General features: G+C 40.8%; 1 protein-coding gene across 1 annotated transcript in view; it reads right to left on the bottom strand.

Annotated features, from left to right (window-relative positions):
- The window catches only part of PTPRR (protein tyrosine phosphatase receptor type R), a 278,629-nt gene that overhangs the window by 99,828 nt on the left and 164,351 nt on the right, over positions 1-14,450 (bottom strand). The window contains exon 6 of the mRNA XM_069584641.1: positions 8,353-8,615. Within this exon, the coding sequence (XP_069440742.1) occupies positions 8,353-8,615 (263 nt within the window). The remainder of the gene's footprint in view (positions 1-8,352; positions 8,616-14,450) is intronic.

Genomic DNA, 14,450 nt, shown 5'->3' with positions numbered 1-14,450 from the left:
CGCACAATATAGGATCAGTTAGAAGATCATTCTCTGGAGCCACACTGCACAGATTCGAATTCTGTTTGTCATTTTCTCATCCCCAGAAATTTACTATTCCACTATTTTGGCAATAATGTAAACTCTGTTTCCTGACTGTAAGGAGGGGATAATAAGTCCCTTGTGAGGATTAAATGAGAAAGTGCATATAAAGGGTCACTACATCTCACTGAGTTAATTTCATTGATGTTACTTGGAGTTCAGTAGGATTGATCTCTAATGGTTGTTTGTTATGTTATTATCCGCATATTGTCAGGCTGAGCCATGAACTGTGGCTGATAGACTGTGTTCCATGGTACCGGGTTCTAAATTCCACTAGAACAAATAGTGTTTATTTGAAGGAGGCTTTATGGTATGTGCACAACAGCCTGGAACGATCAAGGAAACCTGGAATATAAACTTGGCTCTGTTGTAACTGGTGTCATCACCTTTGGTGAGTGGAGTAACGCTCTTGGTTCCCCACCCAGATCACCTTTACTAGACTGGTGCCTGCACCTTCTTCTCCCCAGCTGCTGGGAGTATTGACCGAGGATGACACACAGCTGCCTCTTCTCTGGAGAATCGCCCCGGGCTGATGGGAGTGGCCTAGTCCAGCAGTACCCAGGAGTAATGCCTCCACCATCCTCAGGTGGCCTGAAGTCAATGGCTGACTGACATGGGGTACAGATGCCCTCAAGGTGGAACATCTCATGTTCCAGCTCTCCCTGTGTGGTCAGGCTGAGGCCAGATGTCAATGGAAAGCATCTCTTTGCTTCCCCTGCTTTCCTTTAGGCTTCTCCCAGAAGCTCTCTCTAAATCACTTGGGACAAGAATCCTTGTCAGGCTGCTTTTAGGGCATAGCTAAGTCATTTCAGTCATGTCTGACTCTTTGCGACCCTATGGACCGTAAAGGATCCTTCTAGGATCCTCCATCCATGGGGATTCTCCAGGCAAGAATACTGGAGTGAGTTGCCATGCCCTCTTCCGGGGGATCTTCCCAACCAAGGGATTGAACTCACGTCCCTTTGTCTCCTGCACTGGGTAAGCGGGTTCTTTACCACTAGCGCCACCTGGGAAGGAACCTCATCTAACACCTAAGAAATGACCAAGAAAGGAGATTCTGACTCTCAGCTTCACTAAACAGAAAATGAGGGAGTTCAACCCCTCTTTCACTCATGGGTCCATGTGGTGAATACAGATTTTAATTTCTAGAGTATTTTTTATGCTTTGTACCCTGATGCTCAGTTGTATACATTCTACACTTTTTCCTTTACTTTATATCTCCAAAGGGAGATCAGTCGAGGAACAATCAAGTATGTGTCTCCTAAATTAAGGGCTTCCCTGGTAGCTCAGCTAGTAAAAAAAATCCTCTGGCAATGCAGAAGACCCAGGTTTGACTCCTGCGTCGGGAAGATCTGCTGGAGAAGGGATAGGCCACCCACTCCAGTATTCCTGGGCTTCCCTTGTGATTCAGCTGGTAAAGAATCTGCCTGCAATGCTGGAGACCTGGGTTCAATCCCTGGGTTGGGAAGAAGCCCTGAAGGGGGGCATGGCAATCCACTCCAGTATTCTTGGCCTGGAGAAACCCCATGGACAGAGGAAACTGTCCTTATGAACTGGTTACAAGTTACAGTCCTTATGGACTGGCCACAAAGAGTCGGCTGAGCAACTAAACACTGCACAGCATTCCTAAGTTAAAATTTTTGAGCACTGAAATGTCTCTCTGTAGGGGAGGGCAGGGGGTAGATGTCAAGACATTTCCCTTGCTTCAAGGAAATGACAGTAAACAAAGGCTTTGAGTTTAGGTGTAGAATACTCAGCATTCTCTTGATGCCTGCGTTTCCATTGCTTCCTCCACTGCAGACATCTTTCCAGCTCTGAAAGAAATCTCCCAGGCTCAGCCAGGTTGCAACCCCTAACAAAACCTTTAAACTCACATACCTGGGTGCTTTTTCATCATTTGCACAGTATTTATGGACACCAGAACAAACCATGCTGTGGTACAGTGTAAGAAAAGTTAGAGAATGAATGTCATTGGGTATCAGCGACCCTAGAGGGTCTAGGGAGACTTTGATTATGATAGGAAGAAAACCTCCATTAACGCCATACGCCTACTGGCCCATTCACTCATTTCTGAGGCAAATTTAAGTCAGGAGTGAGACTGCCTTGTAATAATGAGTCCATCCTTCCTTTCTGGACAGTTTTCTAATTGCCTTTGCTCGCTTTTTATTTCTAATAGAAAACCAGATGAGAAAAATGAGGAAATAATGTGAATCTACCTGTTGATTTCCTTCCCATAAAATTGGCTCCATTAGTCACACAATAGCCTAAAGGAGAAATCTGCAGAAACTTCTATTTACAAGTTCTCTGTCTTCGTACAGAAGAAAGTGTACCATTCTAAGAGCTGCGTGTGATCTCTTGTTTACTGGGCATTTGGAAGCTGGCAAAAACCAGCTATAAAATACAGTTTCCTTGAGAGGGACAAGAGAAGAATTTGAGGAGGACAGGAATGGGACAAAGGAAGAAGGAATAGGAGCTAACCGTGGCCTCTTGCTGAGCCGGCCTGTGATGTTGGTTGTCTGGCTCAACTGTCACAAGACCTTTGCACAGCATGTGCTGTTCTCATTACTGGTGAACAAGCAGGTTATACACGTAGAAGGGGTGGAGCAAGCACCTGAATGTAGCTCTCAAATTCATGGACTCACGTGGGAAATGAATTTCTTTGTTAGATGAGAATTGATTCAATTTAATATTAATTATTAAATAGTATTAAGTAACCAAATTTATAAACAGGATTAGAAAACCTCTAAGTCAAGCAACAGTTAAAAATATTTATGATGTTGAATAGCAGGTTCAACTGTATCAATTCAGTTTAAAAGAAGTTTCAACATTCTTTTTTTTTTTTTAAGTTTCAACATTCTTAAGTTCAAAAATATAACTGACTTGCTGCTGCTACTGCTGCTAAGTCGCTTCAGTAGTGTCCAACTCTGTGCGACCCCATAGACGGCGGCCCACCAGGATCCCCCATCCCTGGGATTCTCCAGGCAAGAACACTGGAGTGGGCTGCCATTTCCTTCTCCAACGCATGAAAGTGAAAAGTGAAAGGGAAGTCGCTCAGTCGTGTCCGACTCTTCGCGACCCCATGGACCGCAGCCTACCAGGCTCCTCTGTCCATGGGATTTTCCAGGCAAGGGTGCTGGAGTGGGGTGCCATCGCCTTCTCCGATAACTGACTTAGTACAGGCTTATGGAATGAGATCAGAGAATGAAAAATGAAAACAGTACTAGATTTAATTTTTCTTCTTAAAAGAATAATATCATTTTGTATTGATTGGGTTTTTAAATTTTTATTCAAAAACTTTTTAAAAATTAAAAAATAAATTGTCTGCACTACATTGCACATGGGATCTTAGTTCCCCAACCAGGTATTGAGCCCATGCTCCCTGCAGTGGAAGCAGTTTAACTGTTGGACCACCAGGGAGGGTCCCTATATTGATTGTTAATTTTATGGTATCCTTTGAAAAAAGGTGGAACAGATACCATCATACCTATTTTGTAGATAGGGAAAACTGTACCAAAAGGACTTAATTAACCTTTTGAGTCACTTATTTAGTAAATATCAAGTAGTATTAACACAGAGACCCAGCTCAGTAGTTTATCATAGACTATCTGTTTTTATGGAATTTTTAAAATAAATATTTGAGCTCCTCATATGTAAAGGAGCATTCAGTTCAGTTCAGTCACTCAGTCATGTCCGACTCTTTGCGACCCCATGAATCACAGCACACCAGGCCTCCCTGTCCATCACCAACTCCCGGAGTTCACTCAGACTCATGTCCATCAAGTCGGTGATGCCATCCAGCCATCTCATCCTCTGTCGTCCCCTTTTCCTCCTGCCCCCAATCCCTCCCAGCATCAGAGTCTTTTCTAATGAGTCAACTCTTCGCATGAAGTGGCCAAAGTACTGGAGTTTCAGCTTTAGCATCATTCCTTCCAATGAACACCCAGGACTGATCTCCTTTAGGATGGAGTGGTTGGATCTCCTTGCACTCCAATTAATTAACTCCATAATAGTTTTCAAGTGCTTACAATATACCGTGCTTACAGGAACCATGGAATACACAGGAATGTGAAACACACAGAAATATCTTGAGCCTGTACCTGTTGTTATGACTCTCGCAAGCTAGTGAGGGGACAGGACAATCTATCAAAACCCCATTTCAGTCCTTTTCTAGATGATCCTTTAATAAAAATCACTGCCAGAAGTGTGGTACATGTTGAGAATGCAGAGGTGTTAAAAAACACTGTGGGCTTTAGTAGGGGTCATGGCCAAAGGTAGAAGGTAAGTTTTGTGTTGGGACCTGGAGACTAGAGATAGCTGTAAGGAGGATGAGGAGGAACCAGGTGAACAAAGGTGCACACAGACAGGGACATGGCCCACTGAGAACAGACTACAGGGTTGATTTGGGGGCATTGTGGTAAATAGAACATTCAGAGCCAGATAGTACAGGACCTCTAAGGCTCATCAAGGTGGTCTGTGCCTTATCCTGCAGGCAAAAGAGAGCTATTGAGGATTCATACACAGCAATGTAACATAATGCAAGTATTGTTATAGCAAGATAAATCTGAAGAGTGTATAGTATGAACTGAGGGAGGGAAGAGAATTAGATCAGACAAAAATGATGAAATAAAGTCATATATGTGAAATATATAATCCCATTAGTCTTAATGCCATTTTTATAATCATAGGACAGAATAATGCAAATATAAAGTAATGAGAGCTAGGTCCAGGGTGATGGCTACAAAGAGAGGAATTGAAAATGAGGAAATCCAAGTAGTAAGAATCAATATGACCTGGTGACTAGTTGGAAATAGAGGAAAACAAGGGGACTGCTCTGTCCCTCCCCTTATAATTCTTTGATCTGCATAATTTTCAGGGTATACCCTTTGTACTCAGTCAAGCATATTCAATTAGTCTCTATATTTTCCTTTATTTTTAATTTAAAATTATATTCTATTATCAATTATGTCAGAGGAATAGATTCTCCCCCTCAGGGATGAGAGATTTATATGGTATGACCCAAAAGATTTTTGGGGACAAATGACTCATAATGCAGCTTTTATGATCTCATAGTGATTTTAATGAAGCCAGACTTTCATGCAATAAACAGAGGATTATTATTTCACTTTGGGATCAGGAGATGGAAGGCTATAAAACACAAGGCTATTTTAAAGGCACCATTAGAACATATAAACATAAATTATGTGTTAAGGCTTAAAATTCTCAGGAAAGTTTCTACTATATGGAACACTGTATATCTCTCATCTTTCACCACTCTTAAAACCCTCATCACTATGACATCTTGGCAAGGGAAGTATGGTAGAAAAACAGGATGAGAATAGAGACGATGGAATAAATAAGGTGTTTCCCTACAAGAACTGGCTGTTAACCTGAGAATTATTCAGTATAACATTCATACATTCATTACAGCATTTATTGACAGGAGCTCTTGCTTTTTAGGAATTATGTTCTATATGGAAGAGACAAATAAATCACTATGTGCCCTAAAGGAGCCTAGAGTTTATGGGGTAAGACAGATGATTAAATGAAAACATTTACCTAAGAAGTTTATAAATACTATATGCACTTAAGATTATGGCACTAGGATAGAGGGGCATGGGGGAGAGGGAACTGAATCCAGGTTGGAAGGTGGGTGAGAGGAAGAAGCAGAAGGAGGTAATGACTTTCAAGAGAAAGTGATGCTTGAATTGCCTTCCCCATATTCCTTGCCTATTCCTTACCTCCACTCCTCACCCCAGGACCACTTGTCTCTTTTCTGGGTAGTCCAACCACACACAGGTAATCCAAGACCATTTTCCTCTTCTTCTCTTACTGCCTTTTACATGGTTGATTCCTAAAGAAGTAGCTTCAGCTCAATCTACCTCTCTGACGAAACTCTGAAGTTATGGGGAGAAAGTTCATCAGTGCCTAAAAGTAGCCACTCAAGAACTGGAAAACTAATGTCTTGGAAGCCAGAGGAAGAGAGTTTCAAACAGGAAGTGGGCGTTAATGTTGGATGTAAAGAGAAACAAAACATGCGCTTTGACTTTGGTGGTTAGACCACTGACATACTTGGCAAAAAGATGTGAGAGAAACAGTGAGGATGGAGGCTTACAGATCATAGAGGCACCAAATAAACTGCCTATTTAAGACACATCTGAGAAAGGAAGAAGAGATAAAAATCAGAGGAGGGACTGGATGAAGGGAGTTTCTTTGATACAAAAGGGAACCATTTTCATGCTAAGGGTATTGCATCAGCAAAAATGTTGCAGTTGAACATAGACGAAGAAATTTGATAAAGTGATCAGGGTGGGGAGGGAGGAGCTGCAGCCCTTGTGGAGAGAAGAGTTTTTTCCTGCTCAAGGCAGGAAGTGGAAGGCAATGGGTGGGGATGCAGGAAAGTTTGTAGACCAGGAGGCAGGCAATCCACTTAACACTGATCACACACTTAGTATCCAGAGTTCCCAATGCAGACCACAAAGAGGAGCAAGACACCATCCCTGTGCAATCCTTTCTTAAACATTCACTTCATTCAAATGAATTAATGGATACTTAACCTTCCGCCCCTTGAAATTCAAACATGCCCAGCAGTAGCCTACAAAGGGCAGGATACTGGAAATAGATTCTCCCCAGAGGACTAAACTGCTGACCTTGCTCAGAACTGGTGGTGCATGATGCTAATAAAAATTAATCTGATTTTCAGTCAGTTTTATTATCAACTTTAAATCATCTTTGTGACCCCCTTATCACTTTCATCTGACCAGATCTTTTCTTCCACCCTGAGCTTGCTATACCACTGCTGCTCAGACAACTTCTTCAAGGTTTCTCTTTGAAGCAAACATAAAGGCATGAAACTAATTTAGGTAACAAGCATAGAAAAGCTTGAAGGAAGTGAAGAAGTCAAGTTTAGCTCCCTCATATTGCAGAAGAAGAAAGCAAGACCCAGGTAGGTAAAATGATTCATCTGAAATCACTCAATCCAGAAATGGCAGAGCTGGGTCTGGAGTCATTCTTCTGGTTGGCCTTAGGGAGAAAGTTCATCTTGTCTGCCCTTTAAGACTGCAGCCCAGACAGCAATTTGGTGGCATCTAAGTAAGAGAATGGTCCATGTAGACCCAAGTAGATTCATAAGGAAACCAAGTCTTCTGGGGGTGGAGGTAGGAAGAATGACTTGATTGTTCTCCATTTCCCTTCCATGATGGAGTCAAAGTACTCTTTAATAGAACTCTGGCGATCACTGCAACAAACTCCTTTCTTTTCACTTCATTTATTGTTCTTTGATAATACTTTCAAAGAAATTTGAATTACCCACTTGGTCTTTTGCAGTTCTTAAAGCCCCAAACTATATTTTCTGAAATATGGGGTATATGTGTGTGCATATGATAAAAAATACAATCAAAATTTACATACATGATCTAAAAACCTAAGGCAACAACCAGGACAGTGATAGAAAATAGAGACCCAGGGAAACAAGCGGAGGACGAACCTGGGAGAATGAACCTTGAGAAGCTCTCAGTTCCCCACCACCCTAATGTGCAGTGTTGGGTATAATAGCAATCATATTTCAAACGTAAGCACAAAGCTTCTTATTTTAAGACATACCATGGGAAAGCTTTACTTAATATTTTGAGGAAGCAAAGAATTAGCCCCTCATTTACATATTTTGCATATTCTAGTTTTCCTATTTAAATTTCCTTTCAATGGGAACGTACCAGTACAAGTATATCACAAAGGCAGGTAAACAACAAAAATAATGTCATGAAGCTTGAGATATTTACTGTTTGTTTGGCTCTAGGGAAGCAGAGATAAAACTGTATAAAAATTTATTTGTAGTATAGACTCTTTCTACCTTCCTATAAGAATGTGGTCTTTGGTGGGAAATACTCTATTATATCTAATAAATATTCTTATTCCCATACCTTCCATCTACCAGAGTTTTGATGACAATTAAACATGATAGTGTTACGTGTGAACAGTGGCCTTTAAAAGCACTCAATAAATGATTATAGAAGCTGTCCTGTAGTTGAAGAAGACTCGACTTGGGTCTACACCAGACCCAAGTCTTATCAAAATCAGATGTGACTAAAAGATTATTGATAACACAGCTAGACTCTTTTAGGGGACAAGAAAAACCACTTCCTCCTAGTGTTCATTTGGTGGTGAACGATTCTACCCGGTATGCCAATCATCTCTAGTTCTATCCTTCTCAGTTAGGAATACTCAAACAACAACAATAAAAGCAACCTGTTAGGGGAATCTAGAAAAAGTTCTTACCTCTCCTGAAGTCCTATGGGCTTCATTTTGAAAGGAGAAGGGCAGACAGAGGTGGTAGCTTTGATCTCAGGAGTGTATCGGCCTTGAGGGTCCACAACCACACTCAGTACCTTTGGAGCCTGTTCAGGCTGGACCATGCTGTTGGCTGTCTTGTCCTCAGAATGCAAAGGCTGTAACACAATGGGTGATAGGTGGATCTCCTGATTTTTCTCTTTATCTTGTCTCAGGGAAAGCTGAAATTTTTCTTTTAATCTGTAAAGAATCTATGGAAGGAGATACAAAGAATTTCCATCAGTTTTTTAACAACAGAATATGATCTCCATCCCAACTTAGAAGACAAACTAAAGTAAGTGAGCAAAGCTTCCTAGGATGATTTCTCAGTTTTATACTACTGAAGATTTTCTTCAAAAAGATACAGTTTGTTTCCAGTTATGGAGTATAAAGGGCTTCTCCGGTGGCTCAGTGTTTAAAAATCCACCTGCAATGCAGAAGACTTGAGTTCAATCCCTAGGTCAGAAAGATCCCCTGGAGGAAGAAATGGCAGCCCATGCCAGTATTCTTCCCTGGAGAACCTTATGGACAGTGGGACCTGGAGGACTACAGTCCACAGGGTTGCAAAGTGTTAGACACGACTCAAGTGACTGAGAAAACATGCACTCACAAGGAGTACAAACATATTAAACATATATGTCCATGAGTCTGCTTTTCAAATAGAACTCGAAAACAAATATGGCTAATTTTATAAACATATCCAATGTCAGTTTGATCACATGTAAACTCTAAATTAAAATGACTGACATGGAAAACTTATAGAAAGAATAGCCATGATATACAGACTTATGACATTTATAGAGAGATCTGCAACCACTACAATGTGTAAGAAGAAAGTCTCATAAAGTATTAATTAAAGCATAGCAGTGCTATAAGCCACAAGTTCTTAATGTAGGTAAATATCTGCATTAGTCACATATTGAGTATCTAATAAATACTTGAAAAAATTAAATTTTAGGGCACATGTTAAAGGATAATTTGGACAATCAGAATTTTCTGTTTTACTTCTTGCTCCTTAAAATTTTTAATATGTGTTGGAAAAAAGCCAAAGTGTTATGTTCCTTCATTCTCAGAGTTCTTTCTGGAATGGCTAACTCAATTCAGAAAGTTTTAAAACTTTTAAAAGAATGGGATTGACTTTGCTGGGACACGCCAGTGGACCAAATTGTGAAGTGAGCAAGGTTTGTCCTTCCTGTCCTCAGGCTTTCCTTTTTATAAGCCCCTTTCCCCCCTTTTAAAAATATTAACTTTATATTTTATACGTATTAATATAGTTTTTTCAGTTTTACTAAGATATAGTTGACATATAACATTGTATACATTTAAAGTTTAAGATGTACAGTATAATGGTTTCATAGTTTTTTCTCCTTTCTTGATGATAACTCCTCTACTTCAATTATAAAAAAAAGAATCAGGATGAAACAAAAACAAAACAATCTAAGACGAGAAGGTATTAGACTGAAATTAAGAAGAAAAGAATTCAAAGAACTGAAAACTCAGCAGCAGGGCATAAATCTTCTTTTAAGCAATAAAGAACAGAACTGACAATGCAGAAAATACAGTCAGTGGTAGATATGACAAAGCTGAGAGTCTGCATGGAACCTACAGCTAAGGAGAAACGAAGATGAAAACAAGAGAAAAGATGGGATATGGACTTCAGAGAAGAGTTAGGGTAAATGAAACCAGAATAAAAGGGAGAAGCAAATATCCAAAACTATTTTTCCATGCCTTTCGTGAAGTACAAAGTATTCCATTGTGAACAAAATAGACTGTATCCTGTTTCTATGGAATTTAGGGATATGGAATGAAAAAAATTCTTAGTTTTTTTTAAAGTATGTTGATTAATGTGAGAAGAAAATGGAGCAATTTTTATGATTTTGAGAAAAAATGCATATTAGAGAGGATATATGAATCCCATACCTAGATAAACTGTTACTCATGTGAATAAAGCCAGCAGGAACAATTTCTCAAATATGCAAGGTTTCATAAGATATATTACCTGTCTGCTGCTGCTGCTAAGTTGCTTCAGTCGTGTCCGACTCTGTGTGACCCCATAGACGGCAGCCCACCAGGCTCCCCCATCCCTGGGATTCTCCAGGCAAGAACATTGGAGTGGGTTGCCATTTCCTTCTCCAGTGCATGAAAGTGAAAAGTGAAAGTGAAATTGCTCAGTCCTGTCCAACTCTTAGCGACCCCATGGACTGCAGCCTACCAGGCTCCTCCACCCATGGAATTTTCCAGGCAAGAGTACTGGAGTGGGTTGCCATTGCCTTCTCCGTATTACATGTCTGTTGCTGCTGCTAAGTCACTTCAGTCGTGTCTGACTCTGTGCAACCCCATAGACGGCAGCCCACCAGGCTCTCCTGTCCCTGGGATTCTCCAGGCAAGAACACTGGAGTGGGTTGCCATTTCCTTCTCCAATGCATGAAAGTGAAAAGTGAAAGTGAAGTTGCTCAGTCGTATCCTACTCTTAGTGACCCCATGGACTGCAGCCTACCAGGCTCCTCCGTCCATAGGATTTTCCAGGCAAGAGTACTGGAGTGGGGTGCCATTGCCTTCTCTGATTACCTGTCTACCCTTCCTGAAAAAACTTTACTCAGAGTCATGAGAGAGATGACTCCAAATGAAGAACTGAAGAAATAGAAATTGTAATATGAAAGGGAGCCCTGGAATTATTTAAATGTAGAGTGAAAAATAAATTTATGTAGTTCCAACATCTCAGATTGTAATAACAAGAAATAAGTTGGAGGAGGGCAACGAAATTTAAAAAAAATGAATGAATATATTTTTAGTTAGGGATACAGAGGGAATGGAGGTTAGGACTTTAGGAGATTAGCAAAGAATGACCTCCTTCTTTCTCTGGCTACAGGCTCCTCTAAGGAGTCTGGAACCTCAGCTGTCCCACCCACCTGTGTGCTTGGGACAAAAGGAAGAAAAGGTCACCACCATCCCAGCCTTACTGCACAAAATTATGGTAGAGATTCACATCTAGAGAAGACCTCTATGATAGCAGAAGCTGAGAAATTAGGATTCAAACATTCTACTCCCAAGTCACAACATTAATTTGGAAGACTTACTTAAACTCTGTTCCTGATGTTTCTCTCTCTTTTGTATCTTGCAGCTGTGGGTCGTTGGGCACATTCGTTTCTTGACCCCTCCCAACCTGAGGGTCATCACTCACTAATAAAATGAGGATTATACTAGCATCCCATAGAGCTTTAGTGTCTGCCTCTAATGCGGGAGACCTCGGTTTGATCCCTGGGTCAGGAAGATCCTCTGGAGAAGGAAATGGCAACCCACTCCAGTATTCTTGCCTGGAGAATCCCATGGACGGAGGAGCCTGGTGGGCTACAGTCCATGGGATCGCAAAGAGTCAGACACAACTGAGTGACTTCACTTAGCTTAACTTACATGTTCACAACGTTCAGCTCTTAAATGCAACATTATCAGTGTGTTCAATAACATACATACAGGTTTTATATATTAAAAAAAAGAGATCCTTCTGACCTAATTATACATGAAAGAAATTGAAGTTTAGCTAACCAATGTGGCTGCTCCAAAGTCAGCAATTAGTTGTGGGCGAGCCAAACTCAAGGCCCCTCTGCTTCCAAGGACTGATCACTTCCCACTCCTTGTGTGCATGCTCTTTGCCACACCATCGTTCTTAAAGATCGACTTTGAAATCACATCTGCTGCCCATGTGATTCTAGCAATGGGTTTGAACATCACCAAATCTAAGAGTACATCTTTGTGCACTGAAAGTTCTCTCCGGGACTTCCCTGGTGGTCCAGTCACCAAGACTCCACTCTCACAATGCCAGGAACCTGGGTTCGATCCTTAGTCAGGGAACTAGATCCCACATGCTGCACCTAAGAGTTCACAAGCTGCTACTAAAGATCCCACATCCTGCAATGAAGACCCTGTACAGCCAAATAATTAAATAAATAAAAATATTAAAATAGAAAGTTCTTTTAAGGAAAAGGACTATGCACAAATGAGCTATAACTAGAAATGCGTATTATAAATCAAGCTGCCAGGAAATTAAGGAGAGTCCTTCTTGCCTTTTATGTCAGTTCACTTTTGTATAACGTGGTAACTTTTATACTGGTGGTATAAAAGTTGACTATGAAACCGTAAAGCTAAATCTTGAATTTTTGAAACAATGGGTTCTAAATATTCCTGTGACAAATATTATTGCATGAGGAAAAAAGATGTCCAATATTAAGTGGCATGTAATTACTTTCTGTAAGATAGAAAATACTGAATATAATGCCTAAGGATGGGGAGATGTTTTTCGACTTGCTGCTTCTTTTCAGTTTCTATAACCTTCAAAAAGCACTTTGTCAACATTCTGCACAAACAAAACCCCCAGTAGAACAATATCAATCAGATGACATGTATGCATTAAGAGAAATACATAATTACTAAAAGATGAGGAAATTAGAATTTAAGTGGAGACAGCTTTTTATTTTTTAATAGTAAGTTGTTCTCCTGAATGAGAAAAGAAACAGACATATATTTACAAAAATCTATTTAATCAAGGATAATGCATATATTGTATATTCTAAGCTTTTTCACAGTCAACTATAATACATAATGGAGAAGGAAATGGCAACCTACTCCAGTACTCTTGCCTGGAAAATCCTATGGCTTCTCCATCCACAGGGCTCGCAAAGAGTCGGACACGACTGAGCAACTTCACTTCACTTATAATACATAAATCAAAACATTCACTTGCCTGTTTACATTAGAGTTTTGGAGACGGATATTTCAAAAACGGAAATGAGAGGGACTTCCCTGGTGGGCCAGTGGCTAAGACTCTGAGCTCCCAATGCTGGGGGCCCAGGTTCAATCCCTGGTCAGGGAACTGAATCTCATATGCCACAAGTAAAGATCCCACTTGCTGCAACAAAGACTCAGCACAGGCAAATGAATAAATAAATATTTTAAAAATGGAAATGAGAAAGCCAAGAAGATGACAGCCTTCTCCCTACTTCCACGACAGGTGTTAGTGGAAAATTACTCTGGTTCAAAGTCCTTCTATACCATTCATGAGTTCTTGGTGGTGAACCTTGCCACATATTTTACAATCATCTCTTTACTTCATCTCTGGTTAGAGGTCACTTTTTAAATCTATATCTATGTAGCATGTGTAAAAACTGATTTCTACATCTTTAATTAGGGGAAGCAGAACCTGGAAAATATACAATACTCCTAAGACAGTTTAAATATTCAACGGAGAGAGCTGGTCTGTCTGACAAAATGTGAAAAGAATTGGAGAGGTTGGTACCTGGCCTATAGAGCAGTTGTCATGGAATTAAGCTCTACAGAAGTGTTTCCCAACCAGCAGGAATCTTGTCCTCCTGGGAGACTTGGCCACATCTGGAAACCTCTTTGGGTCATGGTACTGGGCCTTCCCAGATGGTGCTAGTGGTAAATAAAGAACCTGCTTGCCAATGCAGGAGACATGAGACATGGATTTGATCCTGGGTCAGAAAGATCCCCTGGAGGAGGGCATGGAAACCCATTCCAGTACTCTTGCCTGGAGAATCCCATGGACAGAGGAGCCAGCCGGGCTGCAGTCAAGGGGGTTGCAAAAAGTCAGACACAACTGAAGCGACTTAGCATGCACACACGTACAGCGTGCACTAGGGTGTGTGCAGGGTGACACTGGCCTCCAGTGGGCAGAGGCTGGAGAGAATGCTAAGTACCCTACAGTGGACAGGACAATCCCCATTCCCGATAGAATTATCCAGGCCAACATGTCAGCAGTGCTGCTGTCAAGAAACTGGTATAAGGGACCCTAAAAATCACCTGGTATAGTAAGTCACTTCACATTTAAAGCCAGAGTGGTTGAGTGACTTATGGCAAGTTAGAAATGAAGTTTAGAATCCAGGCTTCCTGGCGTATGCCTATAATCATGCTCCGCTACAGTGTCTTCTAAATCCCCAAAGATCTTCCTCCCCATCTCTTTCCCAAAGCCTCTGAAAAAGTGTTGTCAGAAATTTTTCTCTGTGCAGATTGAGATCTGGAATATACCATATGCA

This window comes from Ovis canadensis, chromosome 3, assembly GCF_042477335.2.
Source record: "Ovis canadensis isolate MfBH-ARS-UI-01 breed Bighorn chromosome 3, ARS-UI_OviCan_v2, whole genome shotgun sequence".
Classification (NCBI taxonomy): domain Eukaryota; kingdom Metazoa; phylum Chordata; class Mammalia; order Artiodactyla; family Bovidae; genus Ovis; species Ovis canadensis.
The sequence above is the reverse complement of the archived record's forward strand: the minus strand, read 5'-3'. Positions and strand labels throughout refer to the sequence as shown.